Source organism: Entelurus aequoreus, linkage group LG17 (genome assembly GCF_033978785.1).
Source record: "Entelurus aequoreus isolate RoL-2023_Sb linkage group LG17, RoL_Eaeq_v1.1, whole genome shotgun sequence".
Classification (NCBI taxonomy): domain Eukaryota; kingdom Metazoa; phylum Chordata; class Actinopteri; order Syngnathiformes; family Syngnathidae; genus Entelurus; species Entelurus aequoreus.
In genome coordinates, this window is record NC_084747.1 from 12,409,489 (window position 1) to 12,437,423 (window position 27,935).

General features: G+C 41.4%; 2 protein-coding genes and 1 pseudogene across 3 annotated transcripts; 1 reads left to right on the forward strand and 2 right to left on the reverse strand.

Annotated features, from left to right (window-relative positions):
* Nucleotides 1–449: 449 nt before the first annotated feature.
* LOC133632410 (zinc finger protein 135-like) lies at nucleotides 450–6,345 on the reverse strand. The gene is made up of 2 exons (XM_062024816.1): nucleotides 6,071–6,345; nucleotides 450–3,346 (listed from the first exon to the last, which is right to left on the reverse strand). Exon 2 carries the CDS (start codon nucleotides 3,027–3,029, stop codon nucleotides 1,794–1,796), a length of 1,236 nt encoding a protein of 411 aa, XP_061880800.1. The 5' UTR covers nucleotides 3,030–3,346; nucleotides 6,071–6,345; the 3' UTR covers nucleotides 450–1,793.
* LOC133633007 (5S ribosomal RNA) lies at nucleotides 4,416–4,524 on the forward strand (annotated as a pseudogene).
* Nucleotides 6,346–18,160: 11,815 nt separating the features above from the next.
* LOC133632393 (piggyBac transposable element-derived protein 4-like) lies at nucleotides 18,161–26,141 on the reverse strand. 2 transcript variants are annotated; one of them, XM_062024798.1, is made up of 4 exons: nucleotides 25,867–26,141; nucleotides 20,327–20,567; nucleotides 19,878–20,137; nucleotides 18,161–19,769 (listed from the first exon to the last, which is right to left on the reverse strand). In XM_062024798.1, the coding sequence occupies exons 2-4, from the start codon at nucleotides 20,344–20,346 to the stop codon at nucleotides 18,802–18,804; spliced, it is 1,248 nt and encodes a 415-aa protein (XP_061880782.1). In that variant the 5' UTR covers nucleotides 20,347–20,567; nucleotides 25,867–26,141; the 3' UTR covers nucleotides 18,161–18,801. The 2 variants fall into 2 exon arrangements, with proteins under 2 accessions (XP_061880782.1, XP_061880781.1); XM_062024797.1 differs by having other exon boundaries at nucleotides 19,878–20,567.
* Between the last annotated feature and the right edge of the window lie 1,794 nt (nucleotides 26,142–27,935).

Genomic DNA, 27,935 nt, shown 5'->3' on the forward strand with positions numbered 1-27,935 from the left:
CGTCCGTATCAAGATTCTCCAGTAGTTCCAAGTGTACAGAGCGAGTTGCCATGCACTTATAGATGATACCCCATCTTTTCTCTGTGTGGCGCCCAATTTTCACTTGAAGAGGTCCAAAGCAATAAACTCCGGTTGAGTAGAAAGGTGGCTTATGAATGGCTGCCACCATTGATCGAAAACGGGCTACTCTGAAAAAGACATGCTTAAAAGGGGAAATGACATCACAGATTGACCTACCAACTTAAAGGCACAGGAACGTTACAGAACTGATTAACGGCACACAATTGGCTTTCGTACAAGGGGAGTCAAACTCATTTTAGCCCAGGGGCCGCATGGAGGAAAATCTATTTCCACGTGGGCCGGACGGGTAAAATCCATCCATCCATCCATTTTTCTACCGCTTTTCCCTTTTGGGGTAGCGGGGATTCGCTGGAGCCTATCTCAGCTGCATTCGGGCGGAAGGCGGGGTACACCCTGGACAAGTCGCCACCTCATCAAAAATACGACCACGACAACTTCAGATTGTTATTTTTATTTTACTTCGGCCCAAAATAGAACAAGCACATTCTGAAAATGTACATATCACAAATAATCCTCTTGACAAAACACTTCAAGTTAGTTAAACATTTAGAGGAAACAAATGGTGCATTTTCAGAAACACCATGAAGAACACAATGAACTTGGACTTAATCTCAGTGTTTGTACAAAGCAATTTAACTTTAAGTCACAGCCCATCTAGGGTTGAACAAAAAACTAAATAAAGCATGAATAAAAACTATTCTATTTATCAACTACCTCATTTGTCATTTCCACATATTAATCCTGTGCTAACCCAACAAACCATACAAACTGAGGTAGAAACTATTCAAGAGTGTTGAGTTACTTCCTGTCTTCTTGACATAATGTGTATTGATAGAAAAATAAAAGCTGTGCAATGTGTGAACAATTTCAACAAAGCAAAAATAAAAAGTTAAAAGACTGACAGTATTGCAGTAAATCACACACTGTTCACTTTCTTTACATTTGCACAGAAGACAATCATTTTCACAGAACTACATCAGTGTGCAGTGTCTCATGCTGCATTTGAAAAAGAGTTACTGATTGGTTATTTTACTCCTGTTTTACGTTTGGTTGAGGGGGAGGAGTCGTGTACCTCTTTCTTGGTGTACTTGCTTGCCTTGGTATAATCTATTTGCTTGCCTAACAGAATTGCTATTGCGACATCCAGTGGACACAATTACAACCGCAGCTTCTTTCATTAAAAAATGCAGCTGAATTTTGCACTTCGCAAACTCATCTCGCGGGCCGGATTGAACCGGTTATGCCCGAATGTCGAGGGAGGTGGGGGTTGGGTTGTGGGTTTTGGGGGTTAATTGTTCATATGTCTCTGATTTGCACATCGATCAGTCTGAGGAGTAAAAGTTGGCAGTTTGTTATGCAAACAGCTACCCAGCATCACTTATGCGTCAACGTCAGTTTTGATACATCTCAACTTTGCAGTGAAAAAGGGTGTAGTGCAGGTTTTTGAGCGTGCACAAACTTGACACATGAGGCCCCAGGTCCCTGGACTGAAGAAGGAGTAACCAAGCACTTGAAGCATCAACTATCTTACTGTTCAGGAAGGTTTCAGATACAGAGAAGACATGGGGTCATGAGTACATAACATTATGCTCCAAATAATCCAAGTTTGTATGAATACCTCAGATATTTGTGAAAGAAGCAGTGAGGAGGTCCTGGGTAGGGTGGATGTCACCACATATGAGCAACGTACCACAAACTAAACAGCTAATTGGTTATTTTCCCTTGTGTGTTCTTATGTGTTTTACTGCGTCTGCATTATGTGGAAACCTTTTAGAGCACACTGAACAACTAAATGGTTTTTCACCTGTGTGTGTTCTTATGTGTTCAGTCAATTGGCTCTTAATAGAAAAGTTTTCACCACAAACCGAACAGTTAAATGGTTTTTCACCTGTGTGTCTTCTCATGTGTTCGGTCAAAGAGCTATTCCGAGAAAAGATTTTGCCACAAATTGAACAATTACATGTGTTTTCACCTGTGTGTGTTCTCATGTGTAGAGTCAAACGGCAATTTTGAGAAAAGCGTTTGCCACAAACTAAACATTTAAATGGTTTCTCACCTGTGTGTGTTTTCATGTGTTGAGTCAAACGGCAATTTCGATAAAATCTTTTGCCACAAACTGAACAATTAAATGGTTTTTCACCTGTGTGTGTTCTCATGTGTTGAGTCAAATTGCAATTGTGAGAAAAGCTTTTGCCACAAACTGAACAATTAAATGGTTTTTCACCTGTGTGTGTTGTCATGTGTTGAGTCAAATGGACATTTTGAGAAAAGCCTTTGCCACAAACTGAACAATGAAATGTTTTTTCACCTGTGTGTGTTTTCATGTGTTTAGTCAAAGTCCTATTTTGAGAAAAGCTTTTTCCACAAACTAAACAATTAAAAGGTTTTTCACCTGTGTGTGTTCTCATGTGTTCAGTCAAATAGCTATTTTGAGAAAAGCTTTTTCCACAAACTGCACAATTAAATGTTTTTTCACCTGTGTGTGTTCTCATGTGTTGAGTCAAACGGCAATTTAGAGAAAAGCTTTTGCCACAAACTAAACATTTAAATGGTTTCTCACCTGTGTGTGTTCTCATGTGTTGAGCCAAACTGCTATTTTGATTAAAGCTTTTACCACAAACTGAACAATAAAATGTTTTTTCACCTATGTGTGTTCTCATGTGTTGAGTCAAACGGCTATTTAATGCAAAGCTTTTGCCACAAACTAAACATTCAAATGGTTTTTCACCTGTGTGTGTTTTCATGTGTGCAGTCAAACTGCAATTTTGAGAAAAGCTTTTTCCACAAACTGAACAATTAAATGGTTTTTCACCTGTGTGTGTTCTCATGTGTTGAGTCAAATTGCTCTTTTTAGCAAAACTTTTAGCACAAACTGAGCAGCTCAAACATGTTTTACCTCTCTTCTTTGAAGAGCATTCAGAGTGTTTGTTGTCAATGTGAGTCTTCATATCACCTTCACAGTCTGTATCGCTGCTCAAAGGTTCTTCAACCTCATCTTCAGCCTCACTATCTGATAGTGGCGCTAAGAGGTTGTCTACTTGTGGTTTCTCTTCATCATCTTCAGTCTTCACAGAGAGAATACTCAGTGGAAACTTGGTGTAATCAGCTTCCTCTCGTCCTAGAAGACACTCTCCCTCCTGAGTGATGCAGAGTTCCTCCTCTTCCTTTTTAATGCAGGGTGGTTGTGGAGTCTCCTGCTTCAAAGTGGAGCTCCCCCCAAACTGAGGGGAAACTTCTTCTGGATTACCGATCAGCTGCTGGACGTCTGCAAGACACAAACAACAAAAACAAACTTTCTTCTATGTACTGTATGTGTGTGTAGTAGGGTTGTACAGTATACTAATACTAATAAAGTATCGTGCTACTAATTAATTGAAATCTGTACTATACCACCTTTGAAAAGTACTGGTACCATTTTTTCATCTGAAAGCTGCTGTGTGGCGGTGACTTCAGAGCCGAGGCGCATGATGTTGAGTGTGTCAAAACGCACACACAAAGTGCATACAAGCAATAACATGGTGGAGAGGAAGAAAGGCAACAAAGGACAATTCTACTGGTTAATAAAGAGGGTGCGTGAAGTGCAATATGGAGGTATTTGGGCTTCTAAACTAACAATAAAGGTGACACTTTAAAAAGGGAGCCGCTCTGCAAGGGTTGCTTTACACCTTTCCTGTTTGTGGGCTCCAAGACCGTGGTCGAGGAGCGCAGGGGACACGTTCCCTCCAGGGCCTGTGTTTTGTCGGGGTAACACTGGGTCCATAAAGCTCCGCTCTTTGGTCGGAAGGACGAGGCCGTCGATTAGTTACAACTTGCTCACTTTTATTTATTATTTCCACAGGGCACAACCGGACATCCACCATGCTATTAACACTCCTGCACATGCTACCACTACCTCTCCTTACTTGCCCACTCACTTACTCACATCACTCACCCCACATACTGCCACTCTTAAAGGTGCACACACACATACACTACTCTCACAACAGCTGCTTTAAAACACGCCTTGCCAAATGTGGTGATTAGTATTACCACCTTTGCTTCAGACTTAGGTCAACATTTAAATAATAAGCATTCAGATCTGCACAAGGAGTTTAAATAGTGACAGGTATAATGTAGTTGTTACACCTGTCCTGCTGCTCTCTCTTTACTCGCCCGCTCACTCACTGACGTCACTCAGACAACACGTTGACATTCTCACAAACACACATACTACTCTCATAAGTTAACCAGCTCCCCTGCTGTGCACATGTAGATACGTAGACGAGCACACAGCTGCTTGGCTTGATGCCAAATATTAGCGCAGTTAAAACTGCCCAATTAGCAGTCAACTAATGACTTGCAGCATTACTACCTTGAGCACGCCCGATCTCGGAAGTTAAGCAGGGTCGGGACTGGTAAGTACTTGGATGGGAGACCGCCTGGGAATACCAGGTGCTGTAAGCTTGAGCGCGGTCTGTAGGAACCTGCTGCCACACGTTACGACCACCGAAGAAAGCAAGAACTCGACTCGGTGAAAGAAACAACATGAGTATGACTCCCTGCTCTTCGTGCACCGTTCTCATGGATAGGTCGGCCCTACTAGAGGACCTTGTCCGCCGACTAGAGCAGAGTAATTTCGTAACTTTAGACGCGGCGGACACTAGCATTAGCTGTAGCGAGCTGACTAGCCCAGTTTGTAGCAGCCCTAAGCGGCCTACAAGCAAAGGTGAACCGGTTGAGACGCATAATAGAGTTAGCCTTTTAGCTAGTCCTACACCCCAGGCTACCGGGCAACCTTAGTCATATCATCAATCAATCAATCAATCAATGTTTATTTATATAGCCCTAAATCACAAGTGTCTCAAAGGGCTGCACAAGCCACAACGAGATCCTCGGTACAGAGCCCACATAGTCATAGGGGTCTCCATCACCCAAAACAAACAACTTAGCAAACCAGCCATAATTAAGTGTATTCCCAAGGTCAGAGCACCTGACATTGAAGCTAATCTTAGGGAGCTAACTCGCAGCAGGCCTAGTAAACTTGTACGACAGGCCAATTGCACCACGACAGCTACGCAAACATAGTTGTACACGTTGGCTCCAATGACACTAGGATGAGCCAGTCAGAGATTACAAAGAGGAACATAGCTAGGACTTGTAATCTCGCTAGAAAGATGTCTAGGCATCGAGTACTTGTCTCTGGCCTCCTGCCTGCGAGAGGCAATGATGAGAGGTATAGCAGATTAGTCTCGCTTCAACAGGAGGGTTAAAACTCATTTGTAAACGCTCGCTTTTAAATAGACCTCCCTTTTAGACCAGTTGATCTGCCCTCTCTTTTCTGCTCTGCCCCCCTCTCCTGCGTGGAGAGGTTATTAGGTGACCCCAGATGAGGCACTAGCTGTTCCAAGTCGGGACCCGGGGTGGACCACTCATCTGTGCATCAGTTGGGGACGTCTCTGCGCTGCTGACTTGTCTCCATTCAAGATGATCTCCTGCTGGCCCCACTATGGACTGGACTCTCACACTATTAACTAGATCCACTATGGACTGGACTCTCACACTATTAACTAGATCCACTTTATGTCCATTGCACCGGTCTCAAAGGTTTCTCGTTGTTCCCATTGGGTTGACTTTTTCCTTGCCCTGATGTGGGATCTGAGCCTAGGATGTCGTTGTGGCTTGTGCAGCCCTTTGAGAAATGTGTGATTAAGGAATATATAAATAAACTTTGATTGATTGAACACTTATATGGTTTTTCATCTGTGTTTTTTCTCATGTGTTGAGTCAAAGAGCTATTTTGAGAAAAGCTTTCGCCACAGACTGAACAATTATTTTTTTTTCTCTTGTGTGTGTTCTCATGTGTCGCGTCAAATAGGTATTTCAAGAAAAGCTTTTGCCACAAACTGGACAATTAAATGTTTTTTCACCTGTGTGTGTTCTCATGTGTCGAGTCAAAGAGCTTTTTTGAGAAAAGCTTTTGCCACAAACTGAGCAGCTCGAACATTTTTACCTTCACAGTCTTTATCGCTGCTCAAAGGTTCTTCAACCTCGTCTTCGTCTGGTGGTTTCTCTTCATCATCTTCAGTCTTCACAGAGAGAATACTCAGTGGAAACTTGGTGTAATCAGCTTCCTCTCGTCCTAGAAGACACTCTCCCTCCTGAGTGATGCAGAGTTCCTCCTCTTCCTTTTTAATGCAGGGTGGTTGTGGAGTCTCCTGCTTCAAAGTGGAGCTCCCCCCTAACTGAGGGGAAACTTCTTCTGGATTACAGATCAGCTGCTGGACGTCTGCAAGACACAAACAACAAAAGCACACTTTCTTCTATGTACTGTGTGTGTGTGTGTAGTAGAGTTGTTCGGTATCACTACGGGTTCAGAAAAGGATCGCAGCTAACGCCACGCTACTGGGAACTGTAGTTAAGCGACATAGCCTCGCTATTTGTTGTGCACTACTGCCCATCACTGATTATAACTCGTAAATGACTAAAGACTATGTTAAGGTAATGTGCAGAGTTACCCAGGGTTCGGTTTTTGGCCCTGCACCCTGCAGGACATCATACGCAAATACGGTGTTAGGTTTCACTGCTGATGACACATTTAACTCTACATGCCCCTAAAGCTGACCAACACGCCGGATTGTAGTCAGCTGGAGGCGTGTCTTAATGAAATTAAACAATGGATGTCCACTAACTTTTTGCAACTCAACGCCAAAAAAACGGAACTGCGGATTTTCGGTCCTGCTAGACACCGACATCTATTTAATAATACCACCTTAACATTTGACAACCAAACATTACACAAAGCGACTCGGTAAAGAATCTGGGTATTATCTTCGACCCAACTCTCTCGTTTGAGTCACACATTAAGAGTGTTACTAAAACGGCCTTCTTTCATCTCCGTAATATCGCTAAATGTGTTCCATTTTGTCCACTAGCGACGCTGAGATCATTATTCATGCGTTTGTTACGTCTCCCTATGTCTAGCATTAAAAGATTACAGTTGGTACAAAATGCGTCTGCTAGACTTTTGACAAGAACAAGAAAGTTTGATCTTATTACGCCTATACTGTATATACCTTTATATACATATATATACACTACCGTTCAAAAGTTTGGGGTCAAATTGAAATGTCCTTATTTTTGAAGGAAAAGCACTGTACTTTTCAATGAAGATAACTTTAAACTAGTCTTAACTTTAAAGAAATACACTCTATACATTGCTAATGTGGTAAATGACTATTCTAGCTGCAAATGTCTGGTTTTTGGTGCAATATCTACATAGGTGTGTAGAGGCCCATTTCCAGCAACTATCACTACAGTGTTCTAATGGTACAATGTGTTTGCTCATTGGCTCAGAAGGCTAATTGATGATTAGAAAACCCTTGTGCAATCTGAAAACAGTTTAGCTCGTTACAGAAGCTACAAAACTGACCTCCCTTTGAGCAGATTGAGTTTCTGGAGCATCACATTTGTGGGGTCAATTAAACGCTCAAAATGGCCATAAAAAGAGAACTTTCATCTGAAACTCGACAGTCTATTCTTGTTCTTAGAAATGAAGGCTATTCCACAAAATTGTTTGGGTGACCCCAAACTTTTGAACGGTAGTGTATATATACACCTATACTGGCTCACCTGCACTGGCTTCCTGTGCACTTAAGATGTGACTTTAAGGTTTTACTACTTACGTATACAATACTACACGGTCTAGCTCCATACTACCTTGCTGATTGTATTGTTCCATATGTCCCGGCAAGAAATCTGCGTTCAAAGAACTCCGGCTTATTAGTGATTCCCAGAGCCCAAAAAAAATCTGCGGGTTATAGAGCGTTTTCTATTCGGGCTCCAATACCCTGGAATGCCCTCCCGGTAACAGTTAGAGATGCTACCTCAGTAGAAGCATTTAAGTCCAATCTTAAAACTCATTTGTATACTCTAGCCTTTAAATAGACCCCCTTTTAGATCAGTTGATCTGCCGTTTCTTTTCTTTTCTCCTCTGCCCCCCTCTCCCTTGTGGAAGGGGGGGGGGGGGGGCACAGGTCCGGTGGCCATGATAATGATAAATGGGTTTTACTTGTATAGCGCTTTTCTACCTTCAAGGTACTCAAAGCGCTTTGACAGTATTTCCACATTCACCCATTCACACACACATTCACACACTGATGGCGGGAGCTGCAATGCAAGGCGCTAACCAGCAGCCATCAGGAGCAAGGGTGAAGTGTCTTGCCCAAGGACACAACGGACGTGACTAGGATGGTAGAAGGTGGGGATTGAACCCCAGTAACCAGCAACCCTCCGATTGCTGGCACGGCCACTCTACCAACTTTGCCACGCCGCAGTCAGGACCCGGGGTGGCAATAAAAAGTATTCTGATTCTGATTATACCAAGTATCGTTGCTTGCCTACTGTTTACTACTGCGGTAACTTCTAACAGACATTTCCGACATTTTGGATCGAGGTTCTTTGTTTACATTGTTCAACAAAGTCGGCTAATTTCTATTTTTAGGGCTTGGAAGTCAAATAGCTTTCAAATGAGGGAACGCAACACACTCACCTTCATCTTCGCTTTTCAGATTGTTCTCCGTTGGTGGCGCTGATTCTCTTTCATGTTCTCTTTTAGCGGACGTCGCCATCTTAGCATAGCAGTAGTCGTCCATCTTCTATCACGTCTTCAATCTTCACTTCAGGTAACACGCCATCGCTCCACACACAAAGTCCGTTTCGTGGGCTTAAGAAAATGCGAATAGTTGAGGATTTTGATGCTATTTTTGAATCTATAAGATCGTAAACGTGAAACTTCTCCGGAAAGCCACGCCGCTTAGTCCGCCATCTTGGACTTTCTGCTTTGCCACTGTTCGATGTGTTTACGCATGCGCCAAAAGTTTGCAACTTCCGATCTAAAAAATAAAATACCTTTTAAATAACTAGCGGCCCTTTTCATATTTTCTTGCATTTCTGGATCATAATTGAAGTGCTCCTCATCGCGAAAACATTGTTGATATCAAAATACTTTGGAGATAGAAATGAAACAAAAATCGACAATGTTGTATTCTGTCTTTTAGTGGGTTCAAGCAAACGGCAAGTTGTTTCACAAAGTAAGTCTTGTGAAAGTGTGAAACTCACACTACCCCAGTATACATTTTCAACATTATAGCATTTCACCCTTTTGAAAATACAAAAACGTTTTTTTACTCTTGACTTTTATCAGTAATATCCTCATTGAACGATGACTTGTACTCGACCTCGGACCAACTGCACTCAGTGAGGAAACAAACACGCTCACATAAATATTGCTCTTATTGCAAGCATAGACAGCAGAACACTTCTATTTTCACTTTTGTACACTGACTTTAGCAAACTTGCCAACCCTCCCGAATTTTCCGGGAGACTCCCGAATTGCATTGCCTCTCCCGAAAATCTCCCGGGACAAACATTCTCCCGAATTTCTCCTGATTTCCAGCCGGACCTGAGTGAGGACAGCCTGTCGTCACGTCTGCTTTTCCTCCATATAAACAGCGTGCCGGCCCAGTCACGTTATAACATCTACGGCTTTTGGAGCTCAGTGCGCAACTGCACACACAACAAGAAGGAGACTATTATATATGTCTCCGTTATCCATATGTTTATCTATAACCCATAAAGTAGGCAGGCACGGAGCTTTTGCTCAGTGTGTGTTTATTCCAGCCGGCACGTTAATACACTGACACACAACATCCGGATTCCCATCATGCATTGCTTCAAAACTACGGTAAGTAGTAATGTTAAAAAATATAGTAGAGACGAAGCAGGAGAACGAAAAAGAGACAGTCATGGCGAGGACGAGTAAGAAGAAGAAGTACGCTTGCAAGTTCCAAAATGATTGGAAACAAGAATTTCAGTTCATCCAGGACAGCTCGAAGGGGAAGGGGTATGCTAGGGAGAGATGGAAGATTCCAGACTGGTGCATTTGATGAAGGCACTTTTGTGCGTGCCACACAGCAATGCATCATCAGAGAGGGTGTTCAGCATGGTTAGAAAGATAGTGACAGAGAATAGAACGAGGATGGACAATTCAACCCTAAACTCACTCCTTTCCTGCAAATTACATTTCACAGATGCTGCCCATACCTATGCTCCTTCAAAGGCTGTGCTACTGGCTGCAAAGCATTGCACTTTCAAATACAACAATGAGTAGAGGAGTGTTATGTGTGTGTATATGTGTAAATAAATGTGAATTCTAGCTATAAATATACTCCTCCCCCCTCAACCCCGCCCCGCCCCCCAGCCTGCCCCGCCCACCTTCTATTCGATTTCTATATAAATGACATTTGTAAAGTTACAAAGGACTTAAAGTTAGTATTATTTGCAGATGATACAACAGCACGAAATGAACAAATTAAAAAGATGGTTTGACAAAAACAGACAATCTTTGAATCTCAGTAAGACTAAAATAATGCTATTTGGTAACAGTAGAAGAGAAAGTCAAACACAAATACAAATAGACGGAGTAGATATTCAAAGGGTAAAAGAAAACACATTTTTGGGTGTAATAATAGATGATAAAATGAATTGGAAATCTCATGTAAAAAATATACAACATAAAGTAGCAAGAAACACGTCAATAATGAATAAAGCAAAACATGTTCTAGACCAAAAATCACTTCATATTCTCTACTGCTCACTAGTGTTACATATCTGAGTTATTGTGTAGAAATATGGGGAAACAATTACACATGTGTGCTTCATTCACTAATGGTGTTACAAAAAAGATCAATTAGAATAATACTTAATGTTGGATATAGGGAGCATACAAACACTTTATTTATTGAATCACAAATATTGAAATTCAACGATTTGGTGCATTTGCAAACAGCTAAAATGATGTACAAAGCAAACTACAACCTGCTAGCCAAGAATGTACAGCAATTCTTCTCAACAAAAGAGGAGAAATATAACCTTTGAGGAAAGTCTAATTTAAAACATTTGTATGCACGTACAACACTTAAAACCTTTAGCATATCAGTATGTGGAATTAAATTATGGAATGGATTAAGCAAAGAAAGGCCTACTGAAAGCCACTACTACCGACCACTCAGTCTGATAGTTTATATATCAATGATGAAATCTTAACATTGCAACACATGCCAATACGGCCGGGTTAACTTATAAAGTGCAATTTTAAATTTCCCGCCACACTTCCGGTTAAAAACGTTTTATTATGCTGACGTATGCGTGTGATGTCACGAGGTCAAGGGAAGTATTCGGAGCCCGGAGAATCCTATACAACAAGCTCTGTTTTCATTTCAAAATTCCACAGTATTCTGGACATCTGTGTTGGTGAATCTTTTGCAATTTGTTTAATGAACAATGGAGACTGCAAAGAAGAACGTTGTAGGTGGGATCGATCGGTGTATTAGCGGCTGGCTGTAGCAACACAACAAGGACTACTTACTTAGCAAACGCCTAGCCGATGCTAGCCGCCAAACCCACGGATGAAGTCCTTCGTCACGCCGTCGATCGCTGGAACGCAGGTGAGCACGGCTGTTGATGGGCAGATGAGGGCTGGCTGGCGTAGGTGGAGCGCTAATGTTTTATCATAGTTCTGTGAGGTCCGGTTGCTAAGTTGCTAAATTAGCCTTAGCGTTGTTAGCAACAGCATTGTTAAGCTTTACCAGGCTGAGAATGATTAACCATGTAGTTACATGTACATGGTTTAATAGTATTGTTGATCTTCTGTCTATCCTTCCAGTCAGGGATTTATTTATTTTGTTTCTATCTGCATTTGAGACAGATGCTATCACGTTATCTCATGCTAAAGAGCTTTGTCGATGATGGGTGAAGTCCTTCGTGGCGCCGTCGATCGCTGGAACGCAGGTGAGCACGGCTGTTGATGGGCAGATGAAGGCTGATGAATGGGCAGATGAGGGCTGGCTGGCGTAGGTGGAGCGCTAATGTTTTTATCATAGCTCTGTGAGGTCCGGTTGCTAAGTTGCTAAATTAGCCTTAGCGTCGTTAGCAACAGCATTGTTAAGCTTTACCAGGCTGAGAATTATTAACCGTGTAGTTACATGTACATGGTTTAATAGTATTGTTGATCTTCTGTCTATCCTTCCAGTCAGGGATTTATGTATTTTGTTTCTATCAGCATTTGAGAACGATGCTATCACGTTAGCTCAGTAGCTAAGTGTGTCACCGATGTATTGTCGTGGAGATAAAAGTCACTGTGAATGTCCATTTCGCGTGCTCGACTCTCATTTTCAAGAGGATATAGTATCCGAGGTGGTTTAAAATACAAATCCGTGATCCACAATAGAAAAAGGAGAGAGTGTGGAATCCAATGAGCCAGCTTGTACCTAAGTTACGGTCAGAGCCTCTAGTTCTTCATTCTAACGTTCCTCATCCACGAATCTTTCATCCTCGCTCAAATTAATGGGGTAATCGTCGCTTTGTCGCTCCAAATCTCTCTCGCTCCATTGTAAACAAAGGAAAATTGTGAGGAATATTACCTCCTGTGACGTCACGCTACTTCCGGTACAGGCAAGGCTTTTTTTTATCAGCGAGCAAAAGTTGCGAACTTTATCGTCGATTTTCTCTACTAAATCCTTTCAGCAAAAATATGGCAATATCGCGAAATGATCAAGTACGACACATAGAATGGATCTGCTATTCCCGTTTAAATTAAAAAAAAACATTTCAGTAGGCCTTTAAGAGACTGTTCAAACTACAAGTGTTCACAAAGTACACAAAACAGGAATTATGAACATCTTGAACCCTTTTTTTTTCCTTTATTTTTTATTGAGACAAAGATTATTTATGTATTTAAAATGTGTTTGCTTACTATGGTATATTATTTATTTGTTCACTGTTCTGTTACAGAGAACAAGGAAATTGGTATGAAAAGGGGTAGGATTAAATAAACTCTGCTTCTTCCTATTGTCCACATATTTGTTTAATCTGGAGCCAGAAGATGTTTAAAGAGGACACAATGCATAAACTTATAATCAGAAGTATTTATTCCCTATTGGATACAATTCTAATACAATTTGTCTGAGCGTCTGGTGTTTGTCCTTCTGACCTCGGTAAAGAAGCCAAGTGACCAGTGAAGAATGTTGGAGATAAGAGTTGGAAGCATGAACTTTCACCCAGTTTCAACTGGACTCAGAACACACAATGAGAGGCACAAGCATAATTATATTAAACATTTCTTAATCACTTCATCCTTCATTATCTTAATTATATCCCAAAACTACTCTTTTTCGGACGTGCTGTAATGAAACAACTGGAATTGTGTGTTATATCGTATGCATGTTCGAAATGAACTGAACTGAACTGCAAATATACTTTAACTGTACCTGAAAGTCTACTATATTCTGGCCACTCACTCTGACAATATGACATTACTTCCGAACAATCAGCGTCCTCTTTTAGCTGCTCTCTCAACCATGACATGTACACACTGCTAGCTGGCATGTTGTTTACCACTTCTTTCATGTCAATGTTAGTATCATCCTTTAAATCTTTGTCTTGCTCTGTGTTCGAGGCTACTGGAGCTTGTGACATTATGTGTCTGCTGTGTGTAGTGCTTTGTCTGGTGTGTGTGAGACGTCAGTGTGCAGTGTCTCATGCTGCATTTTAAGTGGGGTTGGAATTAGAACAGCAGTTTCTTTCATTATAAAAAGAGCTGAATTTTACACTTCGCAAACTCATCTCGCGGGCCGTATTGAACCTGTTATGCCCGAATGTCGAGGGAGGTGGGGGTTGGGTTGTGGGTGTTGGGGGTTCATTGTTCAAATGTCTCTGATTTGCAGCATCAATCAGTCTGAGGAGTAAATGTTGGCAGTTTTTTTATGCAAACAGTTACCCAGCATCACTTATGCGTCAACGTAGGGCTGGGCGATATGGCCTTTTATTAATATCTCAATATTTTTTGGCCATGTTACGATACACGATATATATCTCGATATTTTTCCTTAGCCTTGAATGAACACTTGATGCATATAATCACAGCAGTATGATGATTCTATGTGTCTACATTAAAACATTCTTCTTCATACTGCATTAATATATTCTCATTTTAAACTTTCATGCAGAGAGGGAAACCACAACTAAGTCAATTTACCACAACTGTATTTATTAAACAGTTATCAAGCAGTGGCACAAACATTCATGTCATTTCCAAAACAGAAAGTGTAAGATTGTCAGAGACATTTTAAAACAAGCTATTAGTGCACTTTTGTGCATGATGTCACTAAGACGACATATCAAAACAACACTGAATTAAAGGCCTACTAAAATGAATGTTTTTTATTTAAACGGGGATAGCAGATCCATTCTATGTGTCATACTTGATCATTTCGCGATATTGCCATATTTTTGCTGAAAGGATTTAGTAGAGAACATTGACGATAAAGTTCGCAACTTTTGATCGCTGATAAAAAAAAGCCTTGCCTGTACCGGAAGTAGCGTGACGTCACAGGCTGAAGGGCATCTCACATTTCCCCATTGTTTTCAATGCAGCGAGAGCGATTCGGACCGAGAAAGCGACTATTACCCCATTAATTTGAGCGAGGATGAAAGATTTGTGGATGAGGAACGTGAGAGTGAAGGACTAGAGTGCAGTGCAGGACGTATCTGTTTTCGCTCTGACCGTAACTTAGGTACAAGCTGGCTCATTGGATTCCACACTTTCTCCTTTTACTATTGTGGATCACGGATTTGTATTTTAAACCACCTCGGATACTATAACCTCTTGAAAATGAGAGTCGAGAACGCGAAATGGACATTCACAGTGACTTTTATCTCCACGACAATACATCGGCGAAGCTCTTTAGCTACGGAGCTAACGTGATAGCATCGTGCTTAAATGCAGATAGAAACAAAAGAAATAAACCCCTGACTGGAAGGATAGACAGCAAATCAACAATACTATTAAACCATGGACATGTAAATACACGGTTAATGCTTTCCAGCTTGGCGAAGCTTAACAATGCTGTTGCTAACGACGCCATTGAAGCTAACTTAGCAACGGGACCTCACTGAGCTATGATAAAAACATTAGCGCTCCACCTACGCCAGCCAGACCTCATCTGCTCATCAACACCCGTGCTCACCTGCGTTCCAGTGATCGACGGAAGGACGAAGGACTTCCCCCGATCATCCGTGCGGTCGGCGGCTAGCGCATCTGCTATCCAAGTCAAAGTCCTCCTGGTTGTGTTGCTACAGCCAGCCGCTAATACATCGATCCCACCTACAACTTTCTTCTTTGCAGTCTTCATTGTTCATTAAACAAATTGCAAAATATTCACCAACACAGATGTCCAGAATACTGTGGAATTTTGAGATGAAAACAGAGCTTTTTTGTATTGGATTCAATGGTGTCCGAATACTTCCGTTTAACTATTGACGTCACGCGCATACGTCATCATACATAGATGTTTTCAACCGGAAGTTTAGCGGGAAATTTAAAATTGCACTTTATAAGTTAACCCGGCCGTATTCGCATGTGTTGCAATGTTAAGATTTCATCATTGATATATAAACTATCAGACTGCGTGGTCGGTAGTAGTGGCTTTCAGTAGGCTTTTCAAGTGCACTTTTTGTACAGAACGCCACTACAATAGTTTAAAACAAATAAAGTGCACTTTTGTGCATGATGTCGCACAATATATTTCAATAAGTGTCAAATAAAAATGAGCTGCATAATAGGAAATCAAATAGTATATGTCCTTTGCTATGTGGTAGGTTCCTGCGGACGTTATCTCCTTCTGTTGTTGACTATTTTTTTCATACGGTGTTGATGTGGAAATGGAAGACGCCAGGCTCAATTGGGTCAGTGCTGGTTGCTCCTGCATTTTGTTGGTGTGGCACCGAACAAAGATGTCGACATGCAGTTTCAAGCACTCTTCATTCTCTAGCGGTTGACTTTTCAAATGATGCTACAAATTAGCAGTGCTGCTAAGTTGCTAACGCTTTTGCCGCATACTTGTTCAACATCTTCGCGCTCGAAGCCAAACCACCACCAGACGATGGACCCCGTGCTGTTTTTCTTGGGAATTAATTCTTCCTTCATTTGTTACCAGATTCGCACCTTCTTTCTCTCGTATTACCACTCGCACCTCTTCGCTAGCATCACGGCTAACGTTACCCATGCTGCTACCTGTCTGCTCCGCGAGAGCGTTTGACGTTGCACGCACGTCAGTATGTGACGTATGTAAGAAGGTGCGCTTGTTTTAAGTCTCTGTGAGAAGGAGAGACAGGAAAGAGTGGGAAGAGCATGCAGTGTAATGCCCGCAGCTAAAAGCAACTGCGTGAGAACCTATACTCCAATATCACGATATAGTCATTTTCTATATCGCACAGAGACAAACCCGCGATATATCGAGTATATTTGATATATCACCCAGCCTTACGTCAACGTCAGTTTTGATGCATCTCAAATTTGCAGTGAAAAAGGACGTAGTGCAGGTTTTTGAGCGTGCACAAACTTGACACATGAGGCCCCAGGTCCCTCGACTGAAGAAAGACTAACCAAGCACTTGAAGCATCATCTATCTTATTGTTCAGGAAGGTTTCAGATACAGAGAAGACATGGGGTCATAAGTAGATAAGATTATGCTCCAAATAATTCCAGTTTGTATGAACACCTCAGATATTTGTGAAAGAAGCAGTGAGGAGGTCCTGGGTAGGGTGGATGTCACCACATATGAGCAACATACCACAAACTAAACAGCTAATTGGTTATTTTCCCTTGTGTGTTCTTATGTGTTTTACTGCGGCTGCATTATGTGGGAACCTTTTACAGCACACTGAACAACCAAATGGTTTTTCACCTGTGTGTTCTCATGTGTTCAGTCAAACGGCTCTTAATAGAAAAGTTTTCACCACAAATTGAACAGTTAAATGGTTTTTCACCTGTGTGTGTTCTCATGTGTTCAGTCAAACGGCTCTTAATAGAAACATTTTCACCACAAATCGAACAGTTAAATGGTTTTTCGCCTGTGTGTGTTCTGATGTGTTGAGTCAAATTGACATTTTGAGAAAAGCTTTTTCCACAAATTTAACAATTAAACGGCTTTTCCCCTGTGTGTTCTCATGTGTTGAGTCAAATGGCTATTTTGAGAAAAGCTTTTGCCACAAACTGAACAATTAAATGGTTTTTCACCTGTGTGTGTTCTCATGTGTCGACTTAAAAAGCTATTTCGAGAAAAACGTTTGCCACAAACTGAACGATAAAATGATTTTTCACCTGTGTGTGTTCTCATGTGTTGAGTCAAACTGCAATTTTGAGAAAAGCTTTTTCCACAAACTGAACAGTTAAATGGTTTTTCACTTTTGTGTGTTCTCATGTGTTGAGTCAAACTGCAATTTTGAGAAAAACTTTCGCCACAAACTAAACAATTAAATGTTCTTTCACCTGTGTGTGTTCTCATGTGTTGAGTCAAACGGCAATTTTGATAACTTTTGCCACAAACTAAACATTTAAATGGATATGACAGAAAATGAACACAAACAACATTTGTTGCAAAATAAATCATTGTTCAGAAAGATGAACAATTATTTATTTTGCACGAACGAGAGTGAGGGGGAGACAGACAGATATGACTGAAAACGAGCGCAAAGAACATTTATTGCAAAATAAATAATTTGTTCAGAAAGATGAACAATGATTAATTTTGCAATAAATGTTGTTTGTGCTCGTTTTCAGTCATATCTGTCTGTCTTTCCCCTCACTCTCGTTCGTGCTCGGGTTTTGTCTCCACCATCAACAACCTTTCTCCTTCCCGACCACTGTTTTTTAACAGAGCGGCAGGTGATCAGACAAACAACCACAGCTGTGTCATCTATGCACCTGCCGCTAATCTCGAAGCCGGTCCTGAAACGCCCCGCTTCTCCGCAGGCCATGCCCCCCACACCCTAATATAAGCAGCTTAATTTAATTTAAACACGAAATTTCTTCTTGCTTGAAGAAACAACTTGTCATTCACCACAAAATGTGTGAATAACTGAGTTTTCCCTCTTCACTTTATTTCTATAGCTTAAGAAAAGAAAAAAAATGTGCAAAAAGGAGTTTTGAATGCATTTTGTTTCATCCCAATGATCAATCCAATCAATCAAATCCACTTTATTTATATAGCACATTTAAACAACAAAATGTTTCCAAAGTGCTGCACAACAATATTAAAAACAATATTCAAATATTATCCTTAGCTCCACCAATGACTGAATAAAAACAAAAAATAAATACATATAAAACCAATATAAAAAACTATTTAAAATAAATATGATTACAAACGATTTTAAAGGGTAAAACCAATTGAAACAGTAAGTAGAAATCAAAATTTTTAAAACACAGAGGACAACAGAAGACCACACAACTCACGTAGTGTTAAAAGCCAGAGAATAAAAGTGGGTCTTAAGACGAGACTTAAAACACTCCACTGTGGGAGCAGTTTGAACACGGAGGGGCAGAGTGTTCCAGAGCTTAGGGCCGACCACAGAGAAGGCCCTGTCTCCCCTGGTTTTAAGTCTGGTCTTGGGCACTACGAGCTGGAGCTGGCTCTCGGACCTCAGAGCGCGCGCAGGATTGTAAATTTGAATGAGGACCGAGATATACTGAGGTGCCAGGCCATGTAAAGCTTTAAAAACAAACAGCAAGGTTTCAAAATAAATTCTAAGATGAATGACTCAGTTTCTCTTTTTTTTTTCACCAGTGAACAATTGAAGACAATGTACAATACAAAAATATGAAAAATAACATAACCCATTCAACTAATTGGCACATGTAGGGCAGTATGCAAGTGTGCAGCCTTTGCAGATATATTTCTTACACCTGCAGCACACAGTATGTGTTTTACAGTCCTTCTTGTGAGGGCAGAACTGACATCTCTTCCTCTTACTTGCCCTAGCTGGGGAAGTGGCTGTGGTAGCTGGATCCTCAGGTTGATCAGGAGCTTCTGCACTCTGAATAGCTTTCACAACTGCTGCTGAGGCTTCTGTGCGGGGGACATGCTTCCTTCTTTCAATGAGTGGAATTACAAGTGCCTTTCCCAGCTGCTCCAGGAACACCCTCCTCTTGTTATGCTTATGAGACATCCAGGTCGGGTTGATCTCTCTCCAAATCACAAAGGCATTGTAGGACGAAACATCAATGATGTTGTGGAAGATGACCAGGGGCCAGCGGGCAGTCATCCTTCTGCAGCTGTATGTTCCAATCACCTTATCTAGGTTGTCCACACCTCCCTTGTTGCGGTTGTAGTCTACGATGATGACTGGCTTTCTGTCCTCACGATCGCTAACGTCCCCGTTTGTGTGCAATGTGCTCAAAAGAACTACATTCTTGTTTTTCTTTGGGAGGTAAGAAACTAGAGTGGTGGTGGGCGTGAAGGCAAACTTTGATGAGCAAACCTCTCTCTCCTTTGACGCAAGCAGTGCAGGTGGAAGCTCAGGCTTGTTCTTTCGAACTGTACCAACCATGGTGATCTTCCTCTTCAAGAGCTGCTGTCCGAGTTCATAAGATGTGAAGAAATTGTCACATGTCAGATTGTGACCCCTCAGTCCCTCTGTCACATCAAGCACAACACGCATTCCCTGGTTTTTCTCTGGACATCCACTGGTCGGCTTCCCGGTATAGACTTGCATTTTCCAAGCGTAGCTTGATTTGGCATCGCAAGCCACCCATGACTTGATCCCATATTTTGCTGGCTTGCTGGGCATATACTCCCGGAAAGGACAACGACCTTTGGACAGAAGACATTAGCATCTGTGATTAGTATCAGTGTCACAGAAAACAGTCAGACAAATCAATAGTGAAAATCACTTTTATTACAAATATGAAAATAGATTACCTCTAAATGGAACCAGTTGCTCATCCACTGTTACGTTAGGCCCTGGATTGTAGAGGTAGGGCAGCCGCTCCACCCACTTGTCCCAGACCTCTCTTATGGCTGCAAGTTTGTCTGTCACACGTCTTGCTGGTCTTGACTCACGGTCATCAAATCGTAGCAGTCTTGAGTAGGTGTGAAAGATATTGAGTGGCATTGTGGCTCGAAAAATTGGCCTTCCACTCTCTGCATCCCATAGACTAGCTGCAGCCTCACCTCGGGATCTGTATACACCGGCTAAGATTAGCAGCCCTAAGTAGGCCTGCAGGTCAGTCTCATCCATCTTTTTCCAGCTGTCTCCATATTTGCGAAAACCCTCCAGATTTGTCATCTCCAGGATTATTTTTTCTATTGCTGGTGTGATAAACAGGTAGAATGTAGAGACAATGTCATGGGCATGAGAAACAGCATACCTTGTGGGTCCTGGGGTCATCTTTATGACGTTTTGTTCTGCATGCCTGCCGTGTTGGTCATATGCTGCTGAGGACCATGTTATTTTGCCATTTTTTGAAAGGAAAGTCTCTCTTTCAGCTTCAGGGTTTCCTTCTTCTTCTGAAGATGATTCATCATGCTCTGGGTTGTATTCCTCCCCATCTTCTTCTTCTGATACATCCTCCACTTCCTCTTCTGAATCAGTGTTGCCTTGCTGGACATCTGAAAAAATAAGCTTTAGAGCCTCTTCAGAGGTATGACGCACACTCATGGCTTCAGCACAGACAGAATTCGGGGCCCTGTCATCTGCAGCACTTTTATAATCTCTGGAAATCCACAGAAAAAGAGCTCTGCAGTCTGCGAGAACGCCTTTGTGTTGTTTACTTCTGCTACTGTCTTGTTCACGTCTACTACTAATTGATCTGAGACTGATCAAAGGCACAGCAGTCCGCGAGAAGACCACATGATTTGTCTTGTTTACTTCTGCTACTGATTGACTAAAACAACTAAAACATTGTAACATTCTGTCAATAACTCTGTGACCTTGATTTCAACTCTTTTTGCCTCACGGGTCATTTTGACCCGAAGACCACCTTTGTACCTTTTTTTGTACATCTTACATGGAAATGTGAATAAAAGCAACATTTCACTTTTTCTACTGTTGGTGGCAATCTAGGAAAAGTCATAACATTTCAAGTTAAAAAATATTTTTTAGGGGGATTTTTTTGTTTGTTTTTAACACAGTGGCGGGTCATTTTGATCCGAGGACAACAGGAGGGCTGGCTAGTTTTTGTAGAGAACGTTCTGGGGGAAACCGGGCTTGCTGATGAGGGACGACCCTCACCCAAACCGGGAAGGCGCCATCCTTCTATCTAGAAACATAGATTACTGGTTAAGTCCCACTTGACTAACTACACTAGAGCAAACTCGGACACAGGCAATTACAGTGTCTGTTAGACCCAGTAAGGAGTCAGTTAAGCTAGAATTAACCAGCGCCAGGCTGGAAAATTCCTGCACACATAGCATTTCTCGTAGATTTGTACACAACTCGCAATGTTTTTTCTGTAGTGACTGTACCAGATGTGAACATGCATTCTACTGAGGTGGCAACAAATGACGTGTTCAATCTATCGCAGCACCATGCAAACAATCTGAAAATCCCCATCATATCAATAATATATTATTCAAATTATTTAAGGCGCACTACACAAAACAAACATAACATTATTAATATCACTACTTTGGATAACATTAACAAAAGTTCCTCAAAACAGCCCACTACCTATAATATGGGATTTTTAAACATCAGATCATTGTTTCCCAAAATGTTATTACCGTATTTTCCGGACTATAAGGCGCACTTGCAATCCTTTTTTCCCCTCAAAACTCGACAGTGCTTCTTATAACCCGGCTATATGAATTTCTCTCTCTTAACGAGGCATCTCCTCCTAACTATGCGAATGCTTATATTGCCCTTCCCCTTAAAAGGGGTGGAGGGGTCGCACTAATATACAATGAAAACCTTAACCTTACCCCTAACCTAAGTAATAAATATAAATCATTTTAGGTGCTTACTATGGGATCTGTCACGCCGCTACCTCTCTACCTAGCTGTTATCTACTGCCCCCTTGGGCACTATTCACACTTTATCAGTGAATTTACAGAGTTTGTTGCTGATCTAGTGACACACGCAGATAATATAATTATAATGAGGGATTTTAATATCCATTTGAATAATGTGTGGCGCTCCAGACTACAATTGATAGCTGTGGTCTTACACAGATAATAAATCAGCCCACGCATCACAACAGTAATACGATAGATAGATCGAGTCCTTGTCCGGGGTGTCACCACCTCCCAAGTTATGATACTCTCGTACACTAAAGAAATGTCCGATCATGACCTTATAAAATTCAAAGTTCTGACTGATTGTCAACAAGCTACTAATAACCGCTGCTTTAATTAATGCTGTCACAACTATGACTCTGGCTTGCCTACTGTCTTCGGTGATGGCGCCATTCCCAAATTATGTGGGCTCTATCGATAACCTCACTAACAACTTTAACGATGCCCTGCGCGACACCATTGATAGTATAGCACAGCTAAAGCTAAAAAAGGCCACTAAAAGGCGTACCCCTGATTTACAGAAGAAACAAGAACTCTTAAACTATCATGTAGAAAGCTGGAACGCAAATGGCGTGCGACTAAACTTGAGGTTTTGCATAGTTTACTAACTTATAAAGGCATGCTTACCTTAGCTAAAGCTAATTACTGCTCCAATCTCATCCGCCTCAATAAAAATGATACTACATATTTGTTCAGTACAGTAGCATCGCTAACCCAACAAAGGACTCCTGCCAGTAGCTCCACCCACTCGGCAGACGATCCAACTCTCTCGTTTGAGTCACACATAAAGAATGTTACTAAAACGGCCTTCTTTCATCTCTGTAATATCGCTAAATGTGTTCCATTTTGTCCACTAGCGATGCTGAGATCATTATTCATGCGTTCGTTACGTCTCGTCTCCATTACTCTAATGTGTTATTTTCGGGCCTCCCTATGTCTAACATTGAAAGACTACAGTTGGTACAAAATGCAGCTGCTAGACTTTTGACAAGAACAAGAAAGTTTGATCATATTACGCCTATACTGTATATACCTTTATATTAGGGCTGGGCGATATATCGATATATCGATATACTCGATATATCGCGGGTTTGTCTCTGTGCGATATAGAAAATGACTATATTGTGATATTCGAGTATAGGTTCTCACGCAGTTGCTTTTAGCTGCGGGGCACTAAACTGCATGCATTTCTCACTCTTTCTTGTCTCTCCTTCTCACAGAGACTTAAAACAAGCGCACCTTCTTACATACGTCACATACTGTCACGTGAGCAACGTCACACGCTCCCGCGGAGCAGACATGTAGCGACATGGTAACGTTAGCTGTGATGCTAACAGCTAACGGTGTGGTAATACGAGAGAAAGAATGTGCGAATCTGGTAACAAATGGAGGAATAATTAGTTCCCAAAAAAAAAACAGCACGGGGTCCATCGTCTGACGGTGGTTTGGCTTCAAGCGGGAATATGTCTTTACATGTTAACATCTCCGTTCGGTGCCACACCAACTAAATGCCGAAGCAACTATTTCCACATCAACACCGTAGGAAATATACTATTTGATATGCAGCTCATTTTTATGTGACACTTATTGAAATATCTTGTGTGACATCATGCACTAAAGTGCACTAATAGCTTGTTTTAAAATGTCTCCGACAACCTTGCACTTTCTGTTTTGGAAATGACATGAATGTTTGTGCCACTGCTTGATAACTGTTTAATAAATACACTTTTGGTAAATTGACTTAGTTGTGATTTCCCTCTCTGCATGAAAGTTTAAAAGTAGCATATATTAATGCAGTATGAAGAAGAATGTTTTAATGTAGACACATAGAATCATCATACTGCTGTGATTATATGCATCAAGTGTTCATTCAAGGCTAAGGCAAAATATTGAGATATATTAAAAAAAGGCCATATCGCCCAGCTTATATACATATATATATATATATATATATACCTATACTGGCTCACCTGCACTGGCTTCTTGCGCACTTAAGATGCGACTTTAAGGTTTTACTACTTACGTATAAAATACTAAACAGTCTAGCTCCATCCTATCTTGCTGATTGTATAGTACCATATGTCCCGGCAAGAAATCTGTGTTATAAGAACTCCGGCTTATTAGTGATTCTCAGAGCCCAAAAACAGTCTACGGGCTATAGAGCATTTTCTATTCGCGCTCCAGTACTCTGGTATCCCCTCCCGGTAACAGTTAGAGATGCTACCTCAGTAGAAGCATTTAAGTCCCAACTTAAAACTCATTTGTAAACGCTCGCTTTTAAATAGACTCCACTTTTAGACCAGTTGATCTGCCCTCTCGTTTCTGCTCTGCCCCCCTCTCCTGCGTGGAGAGGTTATTAGGTGACCCCAGATGAGGCACTAGCTGTTCCAAGTCGGGACCCGGGGTGGACCACTCATCTGTGCATCAGTTGGTGACGTCTCTGCGCTGCTGACTTGTCTCCATTCAAGATGATCTCCTGCTGGCCCCACTATGGACTGGACTCTCACACTATTAACTACATCCACTATGGACTGGACTCTCACACTATTAACTAGATCCAGTATGGACTGGACTCTCACACTATTAACTAGATCCACTATGGACTGGACTCTCACACTATTAACTAGATCCACTTTACATCCATTGCACCGGTCGCAAAGGTTTCTCGTTGTTCCCATTGGGTTGAGTTTTTTCTTGCCCTGATGTGGGATCTGAGCCTAGGATGTCGTTGTGGCTTGTGCAGCCCTTTGAGAAATTTGTGGTTAAGGAATATATAAATAAACGTTGATTGATTGAACACTTACATGGTTTTTCATCTGTGTGAGTTCTCATGTGTTGAGTCAAAGAGCTATTTTGAGAAAAGCTTTCGCCACAGACAGAACAATTAATTTTTTTCTCTCTTGTGTGTGTTCTCATGTGTCGCGTCAAATACGTATTTCAAGAAAAGCTTTCGCCACAAACTGGACAATTAAATGGTTTTTCACCTGTGTGTGTTCTCATGTGTCGAGTCAAAGAGCTTTTTTGACAAAAGCTTTTGCCACAAACTGAGCAGCACGAACATTTTTACTAGAGATGTCCGATAATGGCTTCTTTGCCGATATCCGATATTCTGATATTGTCCAACTCTTAATTACCGATTCCGTCATCAACCGATACCGATATATACCGAAACACGTTATCATGCCTAATTTTGTTGTGATGCCCCGCTGGATGCATTAAACAATGTAACAAGGTTTTCCAAAATAAATCAACTCAAGTTATGGAAAAAAATGCCATTATGGCACTGCCATATTTATTATTGAAGTCACAAAGTGCATTATTTTTTTTAACATGCCTCAAAACAGCAGCTTGGAATTTGGGACATGCTCTCCCTGAGAGAGCATGATGACGTTGAGGTGGACGGGGTTGAGGTGTGGGGGGGGGTTTAGGGGGTAGCGGGGGGATGTATATTGTAGCGTCCCGGAAGAGTTAGTGCTGCAAGGGGTTCTGGGTATTTGTCCTGTTGTGTTTATGTTGTGTTACGGTGCGGATGTTCTCCCGAAATGTGTTTGTCATTCTTGTTTGGTGTGGGTTCACAGTGTGGCGCATATAGTGTTAAAGTTGTTTATACGGCCACCCTCAGTGTGACCTGTATGGCTGTTGACCAAGTATGCTTTGCATTCACTTGTGTGTGTGAAGAGCCGTAGATATTATGTGATTGGGCCGGCACACAAAGGCAGTGCCTTTAAGGTTTATTGGTGCTCTGTACTTCTCCCTACGTCCGTGTACACAGCGGCGTTTTAAAAAGTCATACATTTTACTTTTTGATACCGATAATTTCCGATATTACAATTTAAAGCATTAATCGGCCGATAATATCGGCAGTCCGATATTATCGGACATCTCTAAATTTTACCTTCACAGTATTTATTGCTGCTCAATGGTTCTTCAACCTTGTCTTCATCTTGTGGTTTCTCTTCATCATCTTCAGTCTTCACAGAGAGAATACTCGGTGGAAACTTGGTGTAATCAGCTTCCTCTCGTCCTAGAAGACACTCTCCCTCCTGAGTGATGCAGAGTTCCTCCTCTTCCTTTTTAATGCAGGGTGGTTGTGGAGTCTCCTGCTTCAAAGTGGAGCTCCCCCCTAACTGAGGGGAAACTTCTTCTGGATTACCGATCAGCTGCTGGACGTCTGCAAGACACAAACAACAAAAACACACTTTCTTCTATGCACTGTGTGTGTGTGTAGTAGAGTTGTTCGGTATCACTACGGGTTCAAAAAAGGAGCAAGGCTAACGCCACGCTATTGGGAACTGTAGTTAAGCTACATAGCGTCGCTACTTGTTGTGCACTACTGCCCATCACTGATTCTAACTCGTAAAGAAACGCTAGCAAAAGTCAGCTAACAATGCAGGTAATGGGGATGTACTCTATTTCTTCTATAAAAAACTCTAAAAAAATATCCAGCGACTTTTTATTTACACGCTGTAAGTATATATGTAATGTAATAACAGGCAATTTCATAATAACATGTAATATTTACATCATTTTTTATCATTTTAAGCAAACGGCGGCACATTATTTTCACAGGCGCATCACAACGTTCGCTATTTGTGACAAAATGGCAACCAAGGTAATCAAAAAGGTTAACCAACGAACAAGATTTCTCTGCAGAATTTCCTCTCTGGTCAACAAAAGCACCTTGAGGATTCTGGCGGGAACTCTCGTTCAACCCTTTTTCGATTATGCATGCACCTCCTGGTACCCTAGCACCTCCAAAACCCTCAAATCTAAACTCCAAACATCTCAGAACAAGCTAGTCAGGTTACTTCTAGACCTCCACCCCAGATCCCACCTCACTCCTACCCACTTCTCTAAAGTGGGCTGGCTCAAGGTGGAGGACAGAGTTAAACAACTTGCACTGAGCCTAGTCTATAAAATCCGCTACACCTCCCTGATACCGAAGTACATGTCAAACTACTTCCTTAACGCAAATGACCGCCATAACCACAACACCAGGGGGTGCTCCACTAACCACGTTAAACCCAGATTCCGAACTAACAAAGGTCTTAACTCATTCTCTTTCTATGCCAAATCAATGTGGAATGCGCTCCCAACAGGTATAAAAGAAAGGGCATCTCTATCCTCCTTCAAAACCGCAATAAAAGTTCACCTCCAGGCAGCTACAACCCTAAACTAACACCCTCCCCGGATTGCTAATAATCAAATGTAAACAATCAAATGCAGATACTTTTTCTTTTTCTTATGCCTTCTGATCTCTCTCTCTCTCTCTATGTCCACTACTTGATGTCCACCCCCCCCCCCTCCACACCCCTGATTGTAAATAATGTAAATAATTCAATGTGATTATCTTGTGTGATGACTGTATTATGATGATAGTATATATGATAGTATATATCTGTATCATGAATCAATTTAAGTGGACCCCGACTTAAACAAGTTGAAAAACTTATTCGGGTGTTACCATTTAGTGGTCAATTGTACGGAATATGTACTTCACTGTGCAACCTACTAATAAAAGTCTCAATCAATCAATCAAATTTCCTTCAACACCACCAACTATTACTAATAAAGGCAGACTTCATGAGTGCCATCAAATGATATTTTGGGAGAAATTATGACCCATAACTTTATATTTTTGAGCCTGAATATGAGGAGGATGAGGTACAAGTTTTAGAAGCTGACTGATAAGCAGATCAAGCAACTTCTAACAGACATTTTTAATCGAGGTAAAAATGCTAACAGGTTCTTTGTTTACATTGTTCAACAAAGTCGGCTAATTTCTACTTTTAGGGCTTGGAATTTAAACAGCTTTCAAATGAGGGAACGCAACACACTCACCTTCATCTTCGCTTTTCAGATTGTTCTCCGTTGGTGGCGCTGATTCTCTTTCATGTTCTCTTTTAGCGGACGTCGCCATCTTAGCATAGCAGTAGTCGTCCATCTTCTATCACGTCTTCAATC